The sequence below is a fragment of the Oenanthe melanoleuca genome, chromosome 1A, assembly GCF_029582105.1.
Source record: "Oenanthe melanoleuca isolate GR-GAL-2019-014 chromosome 1A, OMel1.0, whole genome shotgun sequence".
NCBI lineage: Eukaryota > Metazoa > Chordata > Aves > Passeriformes > Muscicapidae > Oenanthe > Oenanthe melanoleuca.
This window is the reverse complement of record NC_079334.1, coordinates 26,000,418-26,023,045: the sequence shown is the minus strand read 5'-3', so window position 1 is coordinate 26,023,045 and position 22,628 is coordinate 26,000,418. Positions and strand designations below refer to the sequence as shown.

The 22,628-nt window shown below is 35.9% G+C and overlaps 1 protein-coding gene across 2 annotated transcripts in view; it reads left to right on the top strand.

The window, feature by feature from the left end:
* Positions 1 to 13,373, top strand: part of SCYL2 (SCY1 like pseudokinase 2) — a 34,023-nt gene extending 20,650 nt beyond the window's left edge. Inside the window, exons 10-18 of one of the 2 annotated variants that reach the window (XM_056508867.1) lie at positions 714 to 836; positions 2,098 to 2,211; positions 2,654 to 2,786; positions 4,323 to 4,441; positions 5,028 to 5,128; positions 5,662 to 5,728; positions 5,852 to 5,938; positions 7,031 to 7,150; positions 7,744 to 13,373. In XM_056508867.1, coding sequence (XP_056364842.1) covers positions 714 to 836; positions 2,098 to 2,211; positions 2,654 to 2,786; positions 4,323 to 4,441; positions 5,028 to 5,128; positions 5,662 to 5,728; positions 5,852 to 5,938; positions 7,031 to 7,150; positions 7,744 to 8,394 — 1,515 coding nt within the window. In that variant the 3' untranslated portion in view covers positions 8,395 to 13,373. The remainder of the gene's footprint in view (positions 1 to 713; positions 837 to 2,097; positions 2,212 to 2,653; positions 2,787 to 4,322; positions 4,442 to 5,027; positions 5,129 to 5,661; positions 5,729 to 5,851; positions 5,939 to 7,030; positions 7,151 to 7,743) is intronic. The other variant, XM_056508874.1, reaches the window with a different exon arrangement.
* Positions 13,374 to 22,628: the final 9,255 nt, after the last annotated feature.

Below are 22,628 nucleotides of genomic sequence, written 5' to 3'. Positions count from 1 at the left end.
TGAGACTGAGCTGGCTGAGTGATTTAGAATAGTGTTTAACTTTTGGATAGCTAATCTTAAGCAAGATGGATCCCACTATGCTTATGTGCTATTCTGGTGTTACTTTTTAAGTTAATGTGATGTGAATATTTTGTTTGAGATTGTTTATTTTATCATACACAATTTCCATATGAAATAGAGTAAAGGCATTTTTTTCTCCATCTAGTAGCCATAATATTATTTTTATTATGTCCCTGATTTTAGACACGTGGAATACAACTTGTATGTGTAGAGTTGTGATCAATGCTTTGAGGACAGAATTTGAGTTACAGCTTTTTGGAAGTTTAGCTTTTGCAACAGTGATGTGTGTTATAAAGGTTTTCTGTGGGTATATTTTAACAAAAGACTATAAAGAGAAACGAGAACTATTTACAAGTTCTTGTAAGTAGAAGCAAGAACTCCTTACTGAGTCATTATGATTTGTTATTTCAGAAGTTCAGTCTAGAACATGCATATTTTGTTTGATTTGTATTTGCTGTTTTTAAAATGCAATAACATGTCAAAGTGTTTTTTGTCTTCCATGCCTTCAGGCAAGCAACATGGTAAGTGACTACATTTACTGAGTTATAAGAAAACTTCTGAAGTTTTTTTGATGTGATACAACACACTTTAAATTGTAAATATATCATTTGCAGTTAAAACTTTTGGCTTCTGAATTGTCTTTCTTTGAATAGATATTGTTAATCTTCCTGCAAAAAATGGACTTGCTTCTAACCAAAACTCCACCAGATGAAATAAAGAACAGCGTGCTACCGATGGTTTATAGAGCCTTGGAAGCACCTTCAATTCAGATCCAGGTATAGTAGTTGCAGCCTTTATTTAAAACTTTCCTTTTCCTCTTTCAGCTGACATGCCAACTTTGTGTATACTCATGTGTTTGTTTACATTAAAAAAAAAAAAAAAAAAAAAGCCTGAATGTTGAAAATATGAATGCTTTATTAAAGAATATTTGTTTCTGGTAAAGTAAAATTTAGTTCCCTTTTTTTCCAGGCGGGTAATCACTTGGCTAGTGTTCTAATGCTCTTATCTTAAATTCTTACTAGCCACCATAGCAGAATGTAGGATATGCATTTATCTTTCACTGCCTGAGCAGCAGAAACCATGCAGGCGTGCATGCTAGTACCAGTCAGTGAGAGTTGCTTATTTTGTGCTCCTACTGGTGAGAGCAGTTGTGCTGACAGTATTTCTGTTACCTCAGGAGACCTGATGTGCTGTAAAATCCTATTAATATACATTCTCATGACATTTTTATGTATTCTTTTTTTTTTTTTTTTCTTCTCAGGCTTTCTCTACCTTTCTAAGGTTCTTCTGGCGATTTTTTTAATCACTCAACTGCAATTAACTTCCAGTTACCCAAAAGCATTCAGAAGTGGGAGATAAACAAAATATTTCTCAAAGGCAGTTTTGGGTAATCAAATGTGACTTCTGCCTTTGCAAAGCCTTTGTAATATTAGGGACAAAGGTTTTTATTTCTGATTACCTGATTCTGATTTTATTGTGATTACCATGAGTTTCTTTCTGCATCAGTACTTTGATTACTGAGGTGTTTACTTGCAACATATGTTTATTTTTGAGATTGGGCTAAAATTGTGTTTGTTTTTTTCTGTGTTGCTAAAATATGGTTAACCTTGACATGATATTTTATCATTCAGTCTGTCATTGTACTGCAGTGTTATTGATAGTACTCATTGAAATTTTCTTGATTTATGTAGGAGATTCATAGTTTGATGTAGTAAAAGCTGGTTTTTATATAAAGATGCCTTGTGAAAATGCAAGATATTCTTGCTGCTTAAATATAATGAAGTTATGATGTTCTTTTTTCTAAAATCCATTTTTGAAGGTTCTGTATACATACCCTAAGGCTTTATTTTTCTAGCTTTTTTAAGTGAGTCTGATGGAATAAGGGCAACTTAGTGGAAGATATTTCCTTAAATATTTCCTTAAGAGGAAAGCTTAAGAAGATATTTCAAACTAACTGATATTTAGTTATATTAGTACTAATTTTATAATAAATATGCATGTTTCTTTTTAAACTTGTGTGGATTTTTTTTTTTTTAGGAGCTTTGCCTAAACATAATTCCCACTTTTGCCAATTTAATAGATTACCCATCAATGAAAAATTCATTAATTCCAAGAATTAAAAATGCATGTTTGCAAACTTCTTCTCTCGCTGTGAGTATCATAGTAATGTTCTCTAGTGTTCAGAAAATATTGTAACCTTTAATTACTTTGGGTTTACCATGTCATTTCTTTAAAGAAAAGCCCATCAATGTGCTCTGATTTCGTACTAAAATTTTATTTTAAAACTTGTTAAAAGTGTAAAAACACGATTTCTTTGCTCTAACAATTTTTAAAGTTGTTAACAACTTACTGTGTTAATAATACTGTAAAAATTACTGAAGCGGGTTCCACAGTAATACAAATTGGGTTTGTCATGCAGAAAAGCCAAGTTTTTGTGGGCATAAAAACAAGTGCTTTTCTTTCATTATACAAAAGCATTTTTTAACTTGTCTTGAATTTTTCAGTACAAAGATTTTCTCATTAGTTTTGTAAAGTTGTTTTGCTTTTTTTTCTATAAATAAGGAGTTTGTTTAATTCTTGCCATACTTCACAGGTCCGGGTAAACTCACTAGTGTGCTTGGGCAAGATTTTGGAGTACTTGGATAAATGGTTTGTGCTTGATGATATTTTACCTTTTCTCCAACAAATTCCATCAAAGGAACCTGCGGTGCTCATGGGAATTTTAGGTAACTAATGCTTCCAAATTTCTTGTTTGTGCTTTGATACTATAAATCCAAGAGCTTTCTGTATTATCATTTTTACATAGTGTGGCCCTAAAATGACTATTTAAAACTTTCTGGTTCTTGAGTATGTCCCTGTTCAGTTGCCTTATGTATGACATTTGAGCACTAGTACATATATTTTTAGTTTCAGAGTACTCACTGCAGTTCTTGGGGTGTGACACTTACATGGACTGGGTGCTTGGCAGAGACAGAGGCTGTTTTCTTCAGAAGAATATATGAACCATCATCTTTCAGATGCTGGAGCTTTTGAGATGTTACTGTTGCCTTCTTCTACCACTCTTGCATAGCAGATGCTATAAATGATGGTGTACAGATCTGCTCTTCTTTGTTAGACTCATTTTGTTGAATATTTAGGCACACAGTTGTGCCTGTGCACAGAAATGGAGCACAGTTTGGGTGAGGTCTCACAAAATGACTAACAAAACCTAATGGCCCAGTACTTCTGGAAGGGGAGACCTCACTCCCACTTGAGCTTTCTTCCTGGTGCTTGCCTATCTCAGGATATGTGATTTTAGCAAATTGAATGGGCTTAAGGAGTCCAGATGACCAGAGCCACTGCCAAGAAAGAGATGTGACTACTTGGCCAAGTCTGGAAGACAGTGACTATTTCTCCTCCTGACACCAAAGTGATGTAACAATTGTGACATCTGAGCTGCATTGCCAGTAATCCTCATTAAACACTCTACTAATATGTGATGGCAGCATTATTTTTATTTGCTCAAAAGCAGCAAGAAGGAATCTTATCTATACTGATTTAAAGCTGTCTGTTTCCCTTAATCCTTGCAACTTTGACTTGTATTTGCTATCTAAGAATAAGGGACACTATTTTTTGCTTTAGTTGTGTTAATTCTACTCAGATACAGTGAGAAAGTGAATCCTGGTTTGGAAATGATGGGCTGAAATCAGTTTTATATACTCAGGCTCTCCTTTCTTCCAGAGTCATATTACCATCCTTCATCTTCTTTGTCTTGGTGACAGCTCTGTTCTACTACCATGGAAAGTGGGGAAAGCTGCTGTGTCTTTCATGCTGATATGTTCAGTGTTTGCCACCAGAGCTGGACTATTTAAGCAGAGGACTCTTCCTGTCAGAAACACTACAGAACGCTTGGGCTTAAAACTGGATCTCTCATGTCTGTCAGGATTCTTTTTTCAGTGATTTTAAAACAGACAAAGATTATGCATGAGTTCTGATATGTGTAACAGCCCAAGCCTTCTATTTAACAGTGTTTATAAAAAGCCATCAGAGAGCAGGATGATAATCCGAGGACATCCTCTTGTCCTGAACAGTAGCAAAGCCTCTTGATATTTGTTGTGGATCACTACTTAGCCTTTAAGATTCTCTTGGTCATGTTTTCCTTGCTTGCACACAAACACAGTGGTTGCTCAGATTATCAATACATGTATGAGTGTGCTACTTGGAGTTTGTTTACATTGTTTACTAAAATTAACAATTTCTTCTATTTTGATGTTCTGTGTTAGGTATTTACAAATGTACATTTACTCACAAGAAGTTGGGAATTACCAAAGAACAGCTTGCAGGAAAAGTACTACCCCATCTGATTCCTCTTAGTATTGAAAACAATCTTAACCTCAATCAGGTAGGAAGATGACTGTTTTGCAAGCTTTTCCTTGACAATTATCAGAGAATAAATTAAGCTGTTGTCATAAATTCATACATTACTGCATGTCTGTGTCTATTGAAAAAATAAGCAATACCAAAATCCTTCCCAATTTTACTGTATTTCTGTGTTTGAAGATTGTTATTTTTCAGTGTATTTAACTGATCTGGTGTAAACTTTCTGAATTAATACTATCACCTTCCAAATACCCTGCAAAAGTAGTTAGCTACTAACATAATAAGTATTCAAATAAAATGCTAATTGCTATGAAATATTGGAAAGAGAATAATAGGTCGGTTTGTTTGTTTGAAAATGAATCTGGTAATACTCGTATTTGGAAGTTTTGTCTGCATTGCCCCATTTCAATTTTTTTGTGTCATGTCTTATTCTCTGTTTCAGTATGCACTCTGATTGTTATTTACTGTTTAATGCATGATAATGAAAGTAGAGTATGAATTATTTAAAAGTCTGCACCTTATCAGACATTATGTATTGTAAGTTTATGAGGTACCTATCTGAATTCCATCACTGCCAAATTCTAATTTCTTATGTATTTCTTTTCCAGTTCAATTCTTTTATTTGTGTTATAAGAGATATGCTCAATAGATTGGAAGCAGAGCATAAAACAAAACTTGAGCAACTTCATGTCATGCAAGAGCAACAGAAGTAAGTGTTAATGTTTGTGTTGGAGAAGTAGTCACTTTTTTGGCAAATGTTAGAGAAGTCTAGCCATAGCAATAAAAATATCAGGTAATTCTAAGTTCAATAGTTGAGAATTACCTCAAATGAGCACAGTTGTCAGAAGATCTGCTTCTATGTGCTAAGTTGCTGAGAAATAAACCATGTCAGAGAAACATGAACACTGAAGCCTTTTAGAAGGCTGTGATATTTTAAAGTATTTGGAGCTATTTTATAGAGCTTATGAGCTCTATAATAATGAGGTGAGATTTCTCAGACAAATAATATCTGAAATCTCGGTCACGCTGCTTAAAGGAAGAACTGAAGACCATGGGAAATTAGATGTTTACTATTTCTCAAAGGATCATTTGCCAGTCTCCTGAAGGCATTATATAAAAGTGGTTGCTCTCATAATGCAATTGTTTGGTATTATTTAAATGCAGAAGAATGATATGCGTTGTTAGATTGGTGTTGTGGATGTGATTGCAAAGTTGTCTTGTAATACACTCTGCACTGTGTAGATCCTTGGACATAGCCAGCCAAATGAGTGGGTCTGAAGAAGCAAGATCTAGTGGTACAGGCAATCAGGTAAGCAGCTATATGTAACTTACACACAGAATGCTGAAATTTAAAATCACTTGGTTGATATTTACATGGCCTTAAATTACAGTATTTCAAATAATGAAGGTTTTTTTCTTTGAACTTAAACAGATTGACAAGGTATTTAATAATGGAACTGACCTTCTAACTAGTGGATCTGATAGTAAAGAGAATGAGATGTCATCAATACAGAGAAAGGTGTGCTTTATTTTTTAATTCCTCTTTGTCCATCTGTCTAATACAGGGCTAATAGTGTTGCAGAAAAAGTATGTGTAAATATGTACCATATTTAAAGCTTTAGTGGAAAAACAAACTGCTTTTATTTATAGCACACCACCATACATAGTCACATGAGAAGGCCCATGAAAAATGTCCAAATCATATCCTTCAATTTCTGTGTAAGCCTTTCCTTGAAAATAACTTTGTACAAAGTAAGCAGCAACTAGGATTATACATTTGTGATAATTTTCTTTCTCCTTAATTATAGATTTAAATGAAACTAAAACTTCACCACTGGATTTGGGTAGGAAAAGCAAAATAAGTATCCTTATGATAAAATGACAAAGAGAAATGAAGATAAAATGTTCAAAATAAAATTTTACTGTACCTTTCAAACTTAAGTGAAAACAGTCCATATGTGGTTAAATACAAGAAGCGAAGGAAAGACATAGCATAACATAAAATATAAGCAGCAATACAGTAAACATAAGCTTTAAGTATTGTAAAATTATTTTCATAGTAATAATTATGGAAATGGTTCCCCAGAATCTATATATTTTATCATTTCTTTTTCTAGTTATCTGAATCCTCACACTAACTTTAGACTAAGGGGGAATGATTTAATTATTCCATCCTTCAGTATTAACAGAAGCAGATTTAAAATCCTCTAAAGACTCTTGAGCAGTTTGAAAATGAAATTCTCATTTCATCTCCATGGTCAATTGCATTTCTAAATCAATTTAGTAACCATATAAAATCAAAAACTGTGGAGAACACTTTTTCTTATGCCAAATATTAAGGAAACAAAGCTAAAGTGGTTTTGTTGATTTATCTCTTTTATTTGAGATCTTCCCAGATTTCTCATTATGCTGCTCTTAATATTATATTTATTTGCTTTCTAGCAATATGGTAAATATTGTAATAGATTTCACTTATTGGCTTTCTCTTTTGTGTAAATAATTGTATTGTTTACCACATATTATTGAAACAACAGTGCTAGTATGAAATAAAAATTTGAATATCAGAATAACCATTTTGTGTAACTTACTACTGGTACTTTCCCTTTTAAAGGCCTCCCTTACACTGGAAGAGAAGCAAAAGTTAGCTAAAGAACAAGAACAGGCACAGAAACTAAAAAGCCAGCAACCTCTTAAGCCCCAAGCAGCTTCAGTAACACCTCCAGTGAAGCAGGTGAGAGACACCAAACAACTGCACTGTTTCCTTTGGAGCTCTGATGCTTTTTCAAGGGTTTTATGCATTTAGAATTTTTTTCCTCCTGTGAGTCACTTTTATTTTCTCTGGTGGTACAGTGGCACAGCTGAGAAAAGCTAAATTGAATTTTCATGTGCCTTCCATTTGCATCATTAGCAATATTCCCAGTTTTAAAATTGCTAGAGTTTTCAAGGGTATCATTATTATCAGAAGGTCATTGTACTAGATAAGGAAAAAGGACGTTCTAGGAAAGGTTTTTCTCTGAAGAGTTTATTAGGGAACTATATAAAGGATTTGGAGATAGGAATGGGACATTTAAGGAAATAGTCACAGTACTACTTTGTGTGTAGTGTTAGATGCCAAATTAAAGCTGCATAACAATTAGTTCTTAGTAGCAAAGAACACAAATAATGTCATTTTTCTTGTGTATCATTACATTTCATGCCCAATTCCGTGCAGTGAATTCTAATTTCTGAAAAATTAATGCCAGGTCTGCAGGGGTAAGGATAAAATACTGTTGCCAGAGTGTCTATACAGAAAGAACATTTAACTGCTTTTTATGCGTTTTGCAGACAAAAGACTTGACAGATACCTTGATAGATAATATGTCATCTTTGACCAGCCGTCCTATCAACCAAGCTCAAGTTGCATCTTCAAACAGCTTCTCCTCTGTTCCTTCCATGGGTGTTGGATTGGGATTTTCATCACCCATTGACAACACAAAGAGAAATATGACAAACGGACTAAATACCAATATGGGGTTTCAGACTGCTGGATTCACTATGGGAGCAGGTCTCGCTACTCAGAATTTCTTCAGTGGTCCAAGTGCAACAGGGGCAACCAAGATGAACATTGTACCACCTGCCAATATGCCAAATTACAGTCCCATGAATGCTGCATCTGCAATCTCTCCACTGACACAACAGAACAGACCCCCAGATATGTCTGCTTTAGATAATCTTTTTGGTCCTCAAAAACCTAAAGTTAGCATGAAGCAGTTGGCTCAGCAGAAATCAAGCCAGTGGGTTAATCAGTTTGTGCCACCACCAGGGTCCCCAAATGCGAGCAGTACGGCCTTGGGACCTCAGATGAACATGGTAGCACAGCCAGGCTTTGGTATACAGGGTAATCCTTTCTTTTCTCCTCAGAACTTCGCACAACCAGCAAACACAATGACAAACAGCAGCTCAGCTAGCAATGACTTAAAAGATCTTTTTGGGTAAAATGTTTTGTTTTCTTCTTGCAAAGATTGATGGAATTTGGATCATGGGTAAGCTGATTAACATCTTGTTATGGTTAATAAAAGCATGACTTGGGGAGACTTTCAACCCAGCAAAGTAAAGACACTTGGACAGGAAAAAAGGCTGATGTTTCATTCACCTGGTACTGCACTGGAATTGTGTAAGTGCACAGTCATCTTACATGCTAAAGATTTCCTGTCTCTTTACCAACATGAGAGTGCTGAAGGTGGGATGCTCATATTCAGCTGAAAAAGAAGAAGTATATTGAAATTATTCAGAGGTGAACTCAGTCAAGCCCTATGAAATTTCCTACAAAATATTGTTAATCTTAAGTTCAGCAAAAATGCTTAGGGGATAATGACGCTATTGGATGCAAACCTGGAGAATTACTCATGTTGCCTGAATTTGTCACAAGCTGTCCTATTTTGTCCTATGACAGTTTGCAAAAAGAAAATTCTTACTCTGGCCCAAAAATTTTGATAGCCAAATTATACAGAGAGAGCTCTAACCAATAACTATGGGTGATACTAAGAAAGGAGCATATTTTGACTTTCTTTCTCATGTAAGTTAATGTAATGAATGTGGTAGTAAACTATAACAAGCTTCATCAGGCATAAGAAGTTGTTCTGAAATTTGGTTCAAGTTTGGGACAGAGTAAGAACACTGCTTCAAAGGTTATGCTGGTTTATAATCTCTTCTATAATGCCACATCCTTGTTACAATTCCCATAGCAAAAGCAACATACCACTTAAGCAGGATTTTAAAATACATGTGGTGATTTCATCACATTTATTATATATTCCATTGTTTTGGCTAATATGATACTGCTTCTAACTGATGTGAAAGAAAAAAAGTGTAGTTATGAAACCTCACAAAATGAATATAAATGCAAAATTCACATGTTGACTGCCCCAACTGTGTAACTAAACACATTATATAGTTACACAGAAAGGTCTTGAATTAATTAATAGTTTTGGCTCAGTTGAGATGATGAAAAAGGATCGCCTTATACAATTTGCACAGGGTCATGTGAAAAAGCAGACTTCCATAAATTGCCTTGACTAGAGTGACCTATTTCATTTTAATTTTGGTTTAAATCAAGTCCTTACGAAGCATAGATCGACATGAAGTGATTTCTTGAATATGGTTTGTAAGCTCTAGAGTGTATGATGAATACACAGGCATTTCAGATCCTTTTTATTGTATTACTCTAAATTCAATAAAGGTCTCCAGAAATCCAAATAGTAGTTTCTTCTACTTCCAGAAGGTATATGTTCAGCTTGCCCATGGTGGAATCTCTGCTCTGTCAGATACTACTGTTGGGTTTTAACTTTCTTTTCCTAAGAATTTCAGGAGCTTTCTTACCTAGTATTTTGAAGACTATAAATGGTTATTTTGAGAAGGAAAGAACTAGTTACCTTTTTTATGGAAAGCCTACCTGCTTTATTTTTCAAAGCCTTTCACTGAAGAAACTCTTCTTTTGTTTGCTGCTTAAGAAACCAAAGGGCCTTATGCTGTAAATATGACTTGTATTTTGTTATATTTCCACAGTTCTAAGCGGTGATAGCATTAAGCATATTTCTTAAAGAATCCTTTATGTATTATAGCTACTGCATTAGTCCTATTATTTTAAAATACCTGGGACCAATAAATTCATGGTCTAGAAAACAATACCTAATACATTGTGATGCTTATGTGCTGTTAATATTCATGGTAAGCACTGTAGGTTATGTTAAAATATCCATGTAAATTTAAGTACAATATTAGAACTGTTGAACTATTTAAGTTCTTTTACAGTTGTGGCACTCTATGTTCTCAATCACATTAATGTCTTCTTTTATGTCAATTCTTGGAAGATGTGTTTTTTTAGAGTAATCTAAGGCAAGCCTTTGAAGAATTACTTGAATCTGTATTCTTGTAAATTATTTGGAAAATAAGTTTATATTAAAAACAACATCTCATAGGACTCTACAATGTATTAAATTAATACATTTATGGCAAAGGCAGTCTTAAAAGTCAATGTCCTGATCTGGGGTTTCAGTCACTGATCCCTCTGGACTGGGAGCTTTTCAGAACTGGATTTAGTTTTACCTGCTGCAGGGAAAGTTAAGTGAAAAAATTTGATCTGATTTCATATACTAGACCTCCTAAACTGTGTGGTTTGGGGTATGTGCTTTTGGCATGGGCTATAGCAGAACATAACCTATTTAATAAGAGTGAAGTAAAAAAAACTCCTACAGGTTCAAATTAAAAGAGGCTCTTTTAGGAAGTGGTAATGCAATAGAATAAGGTCTTTATCTGACTCAAGCAATAGGACTTTTCTCCATTTATATCTGAGAACATTGATTTCTCTTTGCTGCAATTTTTTGAATGCTCAGAGTAGAAGAACAACAAAGAAAACTGAAAAGGGAGCTTATAAAAAGCTCTAACAAAATCTTACAGTTACTTAAAAATTTAAAAATAGTGAGTCCAATCCCTCAAGATGCTTCTTGCTTAGTGTGTCAGGAAACTCAGTGTGTTTGAAGTTCTCAAATTATTTCTTCTTAAAGGAAAGAGGACTTGCAAGAGGTAAGTCACCATGGCCACCTGCTACAATAGTTTTTCTTTAGGAAGCCTTGGCCAGCTGATCTCTCCACTTAAAAGTCATCATTCTGAGGCCTTGCAAGAGGTTAAAAGATTTGTTTTGTGGCCAGAGTGAATTGTTTGAGAGCAGCAATTGTGCTTCGCATCCAAGTCAGTTTTTGGAAAAGACAAAGGGGAAGGGACAATGTTACAAAATGTGGGTATTCCAGGAACCTCCTATGGCTGAACTTGGATGGAAAACAGTGCTACATCTAGCTTGGCTTGAAGCAGAGGGTCTATCTAGTCCTCATGTCAAGTAAAACAGAGAACACAGGTTTGAAATTATTACCTGATTAAGAAACTATAAATGCTGTTAACAAAATAGTAACCTGGTAGTAAGTGATTTCTTACAATGCTTTGAGGAAGACTGTAAATTACACTATATTTCTGCCCTTTATATTTCACCTAGTTTAAAGGAAAAAATGTGAAAGCCTCTCAGATGATCACAGCACCTGCTGTGCACCCACTGTAAGCATGTCTTCATTCTGCTGTGGAAATGAGAACAGAGTCTGGGCTGAAGTGCCCAGCCCATCTAGTTTACATTCATTTGTAAAGGGGAGGTAAAGGGAAGGGAGTAAGTTCCTATTCTTTAAGTGATTCATCTATATTTTATTTACTATAAAAGGAGAAGCTAAGTGAAAATAGCTGCACATCTTACAGCAGTTGTGCTTTGGCTGCTCTGGTGTATGCTAAATTAACATGAGAGCACCAAGACAGCAGTGTTTTCCATATTAGTGCTCTTGGTTCCATTTGGGTTTAAGTGTGAAAGTGTCTGAAGCATCCTGTCAAAACTCAGTCACAGAAAGCAAACTAAACCTGCTGGAGGGAAGGATTGTATTAAAGAGGCCTGGAAAACCTCTATTTGGGCTGATGGAGAGCCTTAAAAAACTACTGAGTTTCAGGTCAGCTTAGAACCCCTAGTTCTGACTCTTGAGAGAAATTGAAAATGAAATGGTACAGGTGTCACTGGAGGAGGGAGCTACTGTTCCTTTTCATCACGCAAATGGTGTGAATAAGGCCCAGAAGAGCCCTTGGAACTTGCTTATGCAGGAGGGCAGCAGTACTAGAGGAGTCTTTTGAAAGGTAAAGGAGTCCATCAATTATTTGGGAGATGGGAAGAGAAATTTTACTGGGAGCAAGGGTAGAATGCCCACGTTTGTTTTAATGAAGACATTATCTTCTCCTCACTGTGAGTAAGTAACATTGTGGGGAAGTTGTGGCCTTACACAATGTTGAGTACCCCAAGGCTGAATTTTTGGATGTGTAGGTGCACAACATTTCAAGCCTTATTCTTTAAAACTTTCCTTTTCTGTTTTGTCTATTTAGCAACAACTGGTTCACATTTTTATGGAATCTTAACAAATACCCTGATTGCCTTTTGAAGTAAGAAAAATGTATGTTGACTTTTGTATTATAACTGCTGTTGTAATGTTATCTGTGTCTGTAGATAGATGAGTGTGATTATATTCTAGATCATAGGATTTTTGGATTTTTCAGTTCAACTGCACCAAAAAAATAGAATTGAGAAGCTAGATTTGAATCAAATTCCATAATGCTTCTACACAGGCTAAGAATTATATGATACTTATATTCTCTGTTATAAATAATACATGCTTAGTCTGCCTGCATCTCTGTGACTTCAGCAGAAAAGGAAAGTTTTTAATACTTAAGTTTATGAAGACTGGATCTCACCTACTGGATCTTGCATTACAATGAAGTTTTTGGACTTTGGAGTGACCTTTGCTTATTGATTAAGGTTTTTTAATTGGGTGGGTGGGATATTGCTGCTTTGTGCCATTTCCAATGAAAGAAGTATCAGGAGGGGGAATACAGAAAAAAATACCCTGTTGTATATGTAACACTTCTTTTTCTTTGTTAAGAGATATGCTGCATTTTATATATTCATTGTAAACTTTTCCTTTGGAAAGCTGTGAGGAAACCTGTCTGGAGAATTTCAGATGAGTTAGCTGATTTTCAGGTGAGGTTCTGCCTTCTACCTTACCTTCCATTAGGTTTTGACTGCTTTGCAAGAAAATTACTCAAGGCAGTAAAACCAAATCCTACATCATACACCAAATGCTCTTGCTTTTCAGGCCTCACCCTTGTATCAACATAACAAATAAACCCTGAAGTTGTAATGTCTTTAAGGTCTCTGAAACAGGTCTAACTGCTGTACAGATTTCTGAGATGAAGCTGTAAATCAAAATGTGTTATAGTGAACTCAGGCCTTGTGCAAAATATTTAATACTTGTTTATTTGTCTGATTGTACAGTCTGTACTAGTGGCAGTTTTATGTTCTGATTGTAAAACATTAAAATTCTCATGAGATTTATAAAGTGATAATGTTGTGTCAGCCGTGATTCATAAATAGAACTGTCATAGCATGGCATTGGTGTATATCTGGTTTATTGGACAGCTCTTCGAAACCAAAATTATTCTTGTATCAACTTTTAGATCAGTTACTTTAAAGCTATGTAAAAGGTACAGTGACAGTTTTGAGAAATACACATCACTTTGTACTCTGAATTAGGTTGCCTATGGAAATAAATGAACTTTTCATATTTTCATGTTGGAAGATATTTTTATTGATAATTTTCATTACATGAATAGTAACTTCTGTAGAAAACTTCTTCCCTGTACATTTTGTTTGAAATACATTTTATCCCATGTAGTTTTGAGTTCATTTCATAGAGATTGCTGCCCAGAAATTTGTAAAAGATCATCACATAGCAGTGGATAAAAGTTCTGGGGAAAAACTGCCACACTAGATGCCTCTAAAATTAGCATTTGCTCTTTCTGATGACACGTAGTGATCTCAATTTGCATTTTTACAGCTCATTGACCCAGAAAACAGCCCTTTCTCTAAACCTGAGTTTCAAGATACACTGCTTTGTCAGGTTAGATGTTGCCAGCACTCTGAAGGAATGTAGTTCTCAGCTTTTTGTATGGTGTAAATTGTTCAAGCACAAGACATCTGATGCCTGATCTGATTAGAAGCATCCATTGCTGGCCAGAGATAGTGTGGGAGAAGAGAGTGAAAAAACAAAAGGATAGATTAGGTGAAAATTGAAAGGTTGCATCAGGTGGCTTCAGTTCTCTCTTCCTTTTCACTTGCTGAGGATGACAGCAGCCCCTCTCCTTCCACAACAGTATCCATCAAGTGAGCACAGTCCTGTCATATGCCAGGAAATGCCTGCCTTGATTTGCTCAGCTGATCACAGTCCTGATCTCTCTGGTATGTCCTTCATCTTGGTAATGTTCTCTTTGTCTCTCCATTTCTGGATATTGGATCCATAACTCCTACGTGTTTCTTAAGCAAGGAGGTTTCAAGTGCTGAAATCCAGGTATTCTGGGTTGGTTTGCTGTGGAGTAAAGTTGACATTTTTATAAACTCTTTCACGAATCCAGATAGCCTAAATCTTCAAACAGGGAAGCTGGAGATCTTTGCTGTTGGTTTTTCTTTGCCTGGAATCCTTTGATATTGGCAGCTAATTGTATTTAATCACTTAAATATCTCTAGTCCAGCCTTTGGACTTGTCATACACCAGAACTTTAGATTAATCTTCTTTATATCAGCATTTTTAGAGCTGTGTTATCAGCACTGCAGTTGCTCAGTAGCTTGGAAAATGGTTCATAAGGTGATTCTGATTTCCTGTGCCAAACTGAAAAAGCAGGAATGCAGTTTATACTCCTACCCATGTACAAACCCAAGAGCAGCTCAATAAATGCTAGTTATTCAAGCTCTGAATAATTTACTAAGTATTCTAGATGTAAAATTTAAACTCTGGACTTTAAAAAAAAAAATCTTTTTCTTTTTTTTCCTCTGTAGGACACCTGGCTATGAACTACTCTTGGATCTCTTATGGATCTATTGCAGTTTCGTCCTGCAAATTAAGGCAGTCGTGGGTGTGGGATGATTGGAAACTCAGAATGGTAGAAGTTTAATGACCTACCTATATTTACATAAAAACTTTTAGAGGTTTTCTTTTTTTCATCATTTTGCTTGTGCCTTAATTATTACTTGGCCTTTTATGATGGAATTTCTTAAAATGCTTCACCTTTTGCACAACATCAAAAGACTAGGTTTTACACTCTCCTGCAATAATTAGCCAAATAATCAAAGAAGTATCTCAATTTCTAACTACATCAATAAAAAAATTGTTATCTTTTACCTGAGAACCAAAGGGTTTGGGAGCTGAAGTTATGACACAGGCAGCCTTTCTTGATGTCAGTCTCTGTGTCTCCTTGATGCAACATAGTACCTGTAAGAATAAACAAAATCAAAACCTTGAAGAGCTTGCTTTCCTGTAGGTGACTTTAGAACCAAAGACCACACAGAAGAATTGCTTATTTTTTGAACATAAAAATAAAATATTAGAGCAGAGGACTAAAAAAAGTAGAACTGCAATTCCTGCTGTTGCCATGCTGATGAACTAAACACCTACCTATGGCACCAAAGCTGTGAATAAGCATTTCAGCCAGTATCACAGCAATGGCTTCAAATACTGCAAATAAGAAAAATGCTAATGAAGCAATCAGATGCCTCTGTAATTACAGCAGTAAATTTCATTTGAAAAATCTATCCTAACTTGGCACCAGATAAATATTATTTTTCTTTTTTAAGAATTTCTAAAAATAATTGTGTCTTACGATGATTGTGACTTGCAATGATTGTATCTTAGAAAAATCAAAGCAGGATAATCAGAAAAAAATAAAATCAGACTAGCATAATTTCTATGCTTTCATTGTTAAATGGGAGCCTCAATGGTAGACCTTCCTCAAATAGCCTTATCCTACAAACCCTGGCTTTACCAAAAAAAAAGTATTTGTGGAACTATATACAATTTTGATACAAGTTCTGCTTAAATTATTGATCTGGCCTAGAAAACTAGCAACAGAAGTATTTTCTATGTGATTTTCTGATTTGATAGATACTAAATGCCATTTCTGCAATTGGGGTGATTTCAGTATAAAGTACTAACATATTTTCATCATTATTCTGCACAGGATTAAATTATTGTTTGTCTGTTCTTTTTTATTATCTGGTAAGGCAACAGTTAAATTAGCTGTTTGGTTTTTTTTTTCAGTTTGATTGTCCTTACTGATTTTTTATGTTTCCTAAAGAATTCATTGCTTGAGTCTTACTGATTTACAGCCATTTCAAATAAAATATTTGCAGTGAAATAGCAAATATATATTGTAATATCATCATTGCCACAGTTTGCAAACGAGAGCCATACAGCTGAAATTCTTTGATTTAGCAAACACAAAATATTTCTTAAGCTAACCAGATCATTAACTGGGTAGGAAGTGTTTCCTTATTCTATTAATGATGTAGACAGGACAAAGCTGTGATTTCCTGCAGATTTCAGAGATTAAATAAGTGCATCCTAAATTACATGTGTCTCTTCACACATAATTTCCAATTTAACTGAGCTCAATCCCATACACAGCACTTTCTTTGTCAGAATTTTCCTTTGCCTGCTACTTTTCCAGGCCTGTTCTGGTGAAGCCATTTCTTGCATCTACTTTCTCTTTGATTTTTTTTCTGCATCAGTGCTCCCAAGAAGTGGCTGTAAATGGGCAAAAAAAACCTCAGAGGCTTCTGACAATTAATTTTCTGGTGATGCTTGGTAATGAATGCAGAATTTATGACAGCCTGAATTTTGTGCTTGTTGCTTTTCAGCTGGAGATTGTTGCTGTGCTGCAGAAGGGAACCTAACATGAGGCTCAGCATCTCAACTTGATGGTCCAACTCTGGCAAGCCAGTGGGATGGGCTGATGTGTAGGCATCTGTTTTCCTTGTTATCTATTCCACAGGCAGGATGAGCCTGAAGTAGAAATGTTAAAAACACTCTTATAGGAATGTTTAATTTCTCTGTGTTTGTTTTTTCGTTGGAAATGACTACTTTGTTAAATTGAATGACTGTGATTAGGAAGGTGAATAATTCACCTTTTTTTCCCACTCCCTGTTCTGCTGTAGCAGACATGTTCTGGTGAAAGGTAGGTCAAATATTCAGTATGTAAATATGCATAAAGATTAGAGACATTAGAAAGGAACTTTATTAAATCTGTGCTTTTTAAAACAAAATTTATTTGAACAAAAGTTCAAGTAAGTAAAAGTACTGTCCTGAACTGTGAGTTACTGGTCTTTCAAGAAGCTACAGTTGTTTAAGTTCATTTTTCTTAGGTTCTTTTTAATGCAGGTATTATGAGGGAAGACGTTTTGCTTTCTGTGTTGCTCAGTTTTTTAATTTTGAAAAAACTAGTGGTTTTAAATTGAAATAGAACTGGTTTCCTTTCCATTCTTTAAAAAGAGCTCCAGGTGATGCTAAGGTGTTTAGTCAGTGATTTCAGCTATCTTAGCAATGGAAATACCTTTAAAACTGTGACAAAAGCATGTGGGTTTAAACTTTTTAATTTATAGATTGTAAGAGATTTGACATATTTAGTCACTGACATCTGTTAGAACTTAAAATATTAATTTTGAATGAATATGTTGCTCAAAGAAAAAAATGTTTATTTATCATTTTAAGTTGTCCCTATGTCAAGTTTTAAACATGAAAATGGTACATGAAGGTATTCTGGAGTTTATTTTATTCTAGCATAACTAAGCCCTAACTGCAGTTCAGCAGAAACACAACTCCCCCTTCAAGTCAACATGAATATTTGTAGGTTTCCATCTCTGTTTTTTAGATTAATGGACTGCTCAGTCATCCTTCTCCCTCATTGCTTCTCAGGCCTTTGCAACTTCAAACCTGTTACCCACTGTCAACCCTTGTTTGATGAAAGCATTATTAAAATACCAAAGATAAATAATTAATGTAAGTTTTATGGTAACTGTTGCCTCATTAGAGGGAACAGCTTTGCACTTCAGGTGAGGGAAGGGCTGTAGGTAGAGGTAGCTCTGGTTAGACACTAGAAAATCCATGTAAGGGAGAGCTCCAGGAAGGCAGATTTTATAAATTCTGATCTTCATGTAGTAGTGAGTTTTATTTTTGTGTCCCACAGTTTTGGTTTCCAACAGAATTTAAAAGGAAAAATAATTTAATTAACATCTATCATGATATTTTCTTTTAAAGAGTTCAGATCTAGGGTTAGAGAAACACAATGAGCTACATGCTATAATATCAAAGACTACTCCCCTTTAAAATGTATTTTTCTAGTAAGAGGAAAAGGGAAAACACAGGTTTGAAGAGGTGGAATGATCATTTGAGTAACTTCTAACCAGAAGAGTTCTAAAAACATCAAAGCAGCTCCTTACTGATAGTGGCAGGCTGTAAAATGTTATGAGATGTTAATTTCAAAATTATCTGTAAGATACAATAAAACTGCCATAAGGTGTCACTATAACCCAAGAAACTTTCAAATACATGTCAAACATTATAGAAATGCTCTTGCCCAGCTACAATACTTTCCTTATATGAAAAATTGTGAAATTAATAGAAGACATATTTTTAATTAAAAACTGCATTTCTGTATCCACAGAAATCATCATCCAATGTATCTGTATTAGTGCAATGGTGTAGAAACTCTGCCCATTTTCTTTTTGTGAAGAAACAGACATACTTCACATAGGACCTTTCCACATAGAAATGCTTTAAAAGCTCTCTTACAGGGTAAGGTAAGAATTGAGTACTGAATTAGCAGCTTTTAGTAAGGAAAATTATAAATAGGAAATCTTTTTTCCCTTATTGTTTTATATGTTAATAGCATCCCAGGAGCCACTGTTTTTCTTTTGTGTCCAACTGTGATCAGATGTCTTTCCTACCAGCATCTGATCAGGAAGCAGAAATTAGAAATTAAAGAGGACTTGTTTTAAACATTTGGAATTTGGGCAGGTTTTGCTGCAGTTAGGGAAATAAACATAATATCTGAAAATTTGGTTTGGACTGGCTCAATATGAAGTGTTTTAACCCATCAGGAAAACACTAAGTTCTCATATATGATAAACTAGAAATCAATATTCTTTGAGTTCATCTTCATTTATAGCATAAAATTGTAGGTGTAAAGCCATAGGTTTCAAAATCAGAAGGACCAGATTGATCATTTACTCTAAACCTTTATGTAACACGGGATCCCAGGTCACCTCTTTTATCTTTGACATCAGATGCTGTAGATTTTGAAGGCTGAATTCCTACAGTACCCTCTTTTTTATGCAATGTTGCAATGCCTTTTACAGGTGCCAGCAGAAATAGGGTCTCTAGTACACCAGACACTGTACAAATACAAAGGAAGAATTGGCTTCAGCCCAAAGTTTCATGCCTAACAATGAAATATGCTTGTCATCTGATTGAACCTCTTAGGCACCACCTAAGGACATGGTTTAGTAGAGGACTTGCCAGTGCTGGGTTAACAGATGGACTCTTAAAGGTCTTTTCCTGAAAGAATAATTCAATGAAATCTCCCAGACAACTTTTACCAAGGCCTTTTTAAAAATAAAACAAAACAAAAAAAAACTTTAAAAGACACTTAGTTTTGAAACATCAAAATGTTTTAATTCAATTTAATTTTAATAAATCTTCAGCTAGGAAGAGAGGTCACTCAGGATTTTCTAGCCTTTGAGCTCTTGGTAAGAGTTAAAAAGGCAAAGTCATCTCGGTTTAAAAAAAAGAAGGCTCCTGCAAATAACAAGAGCAAACTGTGATTCAAAAATTATCTCAAGCACCAGGGATGTGATCACATGGCCTTGAACCAAAAAGAAACTGATTAAAAATTGACAAAGTTATTCTTGAGTATTTCCTCTGGAGGAGCCCAGCAGCTTTTGATCATCATTAAGGTTGGTCATTCAGCATGAAGTGAAGCATCTTTGTTAATTCAGCAGAGACACCAAGACATTAAATTGATTTTCTCAGGATGTTAATGTCAGGATGTCAATTGCTATGATAATTAAATATTTGTAAAGGGATCAAAATTTTATATTTTACAAGCATTGGGAGAAGTGACTACTTGGAAGACAATCAGCTATCCAGTCTGCACTGAAACCAGTACCAAAAATCTCTTAAATGTGGCAAAGACTTTACCCTATCCATTATGTTGAGGAATCATTGGTAGGAGCAGCATAAAGATGGTATTTCAAGGCTTTTCAGCAAAAGAAATAACTGTTATAAATTAGATAGCTTCTAGGTGCACATTTACTTGCACCTGTAGAAACTATTGCTCTACATAAGTTATTTTTATTGCTAGTTGTGATATTTGCAAGCTTGGTTTTCTTAAGGGGTTGCTACAACTCTGAATCAACAAGCCCTTTGTCTGCAAGGCACAGTGCTTGTCAGGAAGGCACATCTGTATGTGCACTTGACCAGTTTCAAGTTTTCTTGCAGCTCACTTTACTCTTTACACCTGAGGTAGTGATGGTGCATGAGTGTGGATGTGGTAAATGTAAATGAGACTGATAGAACTGTGGATTTAATCAGCACGTGCAGCTTGATAACCAGGGTGCCTTGGCAAGGGCAAACAGAGCTCTGAAGATTGCAAGAAGATTGGATCAAGTCTGGCTGACAGGAAATAAAATAAAATAAAATTTTTTAAAAAAAAGTAAAAATGTAAAGTTTGTCTGTGTGGTGTTCAACTAAATGATTGTTGTAAAATTTACTAGCCTTCCTACCTAAATGGTATATAAGCATCTGTATTTCTCAGTAAAAACTGGATTCTGACCACCAGTCAGTAATCCCTGTCTATCAATACATGAGCATAGAGCAGTGGCTGTCTGCATGCTGGTTCAGGTCTGTATTGGATCTAAAATATGGTTTTAATACACTTACTAGTGATCTCTGGGGATAGGAGTCTATAGTTTCAGTAGTATCTACAAGCTATGTGAGCCATATAGTTTTAATTTTGAAAAATATTTCCTTACAAGTGCAGGCAAATGCTGTGTCTTGGACTTAGCCTCCAACTTGCAAACAGCAGACTCAAAATGAAATTATATAATACATTGTGTTTTAAGGAGGTCTGAAATAGCAAAAGGAGAATCACAATGTGGTATAAGTTTTGAAAATGAAAATTAGGGCATAGGTTAAAACAGGAAAGAACAAAGCAGTAGCAATGACAGCTGGGTCAATAAGGGCTATCATGTTAGGTCTTATCAAGGCAGAGTTCCTCAGCTGATGCTCTGAAACGTGTGCTGGGATTGATGCCTGGGGCATCAGGATTAGTCCCACAGGTATTGCCATGATCTCATCCAGCTCATTCTTGTTGGGAATGGGGTAGTGCCCCTCTGGATGGTGTCCCAGCAGGAGCAGGGCTCTGCAAAGCTGCTGTGACAGTCTCTGCAGCAGTGTTTTGGAATCCAGGCAGTGAAAGAGTAACACACTTTATACCTTAGAGAAAGGATCAGTGAATTTCAAAATGAGCTACTGCTGTAGCACTGCAAAAGTGCAGGTAGTGAAGAAGAGGGGAAACCTGCTGTAGGAAATGTGTGATTCTGTTAAGGGTGAGGCAAGAGCTATTGCTCATGAGAGACTCCTACACCCCTGAGGGGAACATACCTTGCCAGGATAGATCTCTGAGGGAGCCACTTGAAACAGCCCCAGATGCATGGAGGACAGACTTCAGACATCTGTGCTAAATGCAACTAGAGAATGTGTGGATAAGTAAACAAAACGCTACATTTTCAGCATAACTCCTTTCTTGTGCCTGCTCTGTGCTCTCTTTATGCACACCAGGAGCAGAAGTCCAGAAAGATGGGTGAGATAAAACCCTTTTTTCCACAGCTGCTGGCAGGTATGGCTTTTGAGCACCACTTTTTGAGTTCCAGTCTTACAAAGTGAATTCCTAGCACTGGAGTTTGCACCATTTCCAGTTTGGAAATGGCCAGATGCAAGGCTGAGCAGTGTGAGGAGGAGGAAGAGGAGGTGCAGCTGCTCTCAGGGCAGCAGGACATGCTGCAGGGAGGGTTTCTGGTCAGTCCTTGGGTTGGCAGCCAGAGCAATTGCTGTTCCACCCAACAGAGAGAAACACAGCCAGAGATGCCCTGCTGGAGGCATGTGGGTAGGCAGTGCTGGAGGTACCCACGTTCCAAATGCTTGCTATGGGAGGACTGCTCTGCAAGGACAAATGTGTTTGATGTGCCGAGCCAATACTTCTCTACATCACATGAATTATTCAAAGAGGAGAAAGAAACTCTAACCAGTGCTGCAACAAAAGAGACTGCAGCAAAGCCAGACTCTCAGCTCCTAAGTATGCTCCTTCTCCCTCTCTTCTTCACTCCTGGTTCATACTAGGAATAAAGGATTTCAGTGAAAGCTGCTTGCCTGCCTCACATAACCTTGAGAAAATGTATTTTCCGAATCACCTTCCTCAAAGTGGAGCTGGGATAATCCAGATGTTTGGTGTTTGTATTTTGAAGAGTTCTAAAACCCAGAGACTGGTCGGCCATACAAGGAGCCAGGAGAGGAATGGAGTGGTGGATGGATAGTCCTTGCACAGCTTTGGCCCAGATTTACATCCCACTCATACCTACTCACTCAGTTCAAACACCCAAATGAGGAGTTTTTAAGTGAAATGAACTCAGATCCAGTTTGTTTCTCTGGAGGAAGTGCTTTCTGGGTTTCTATTTTTCTCCTCTCTCTCTCTGTAGAATCTGGATATACCAA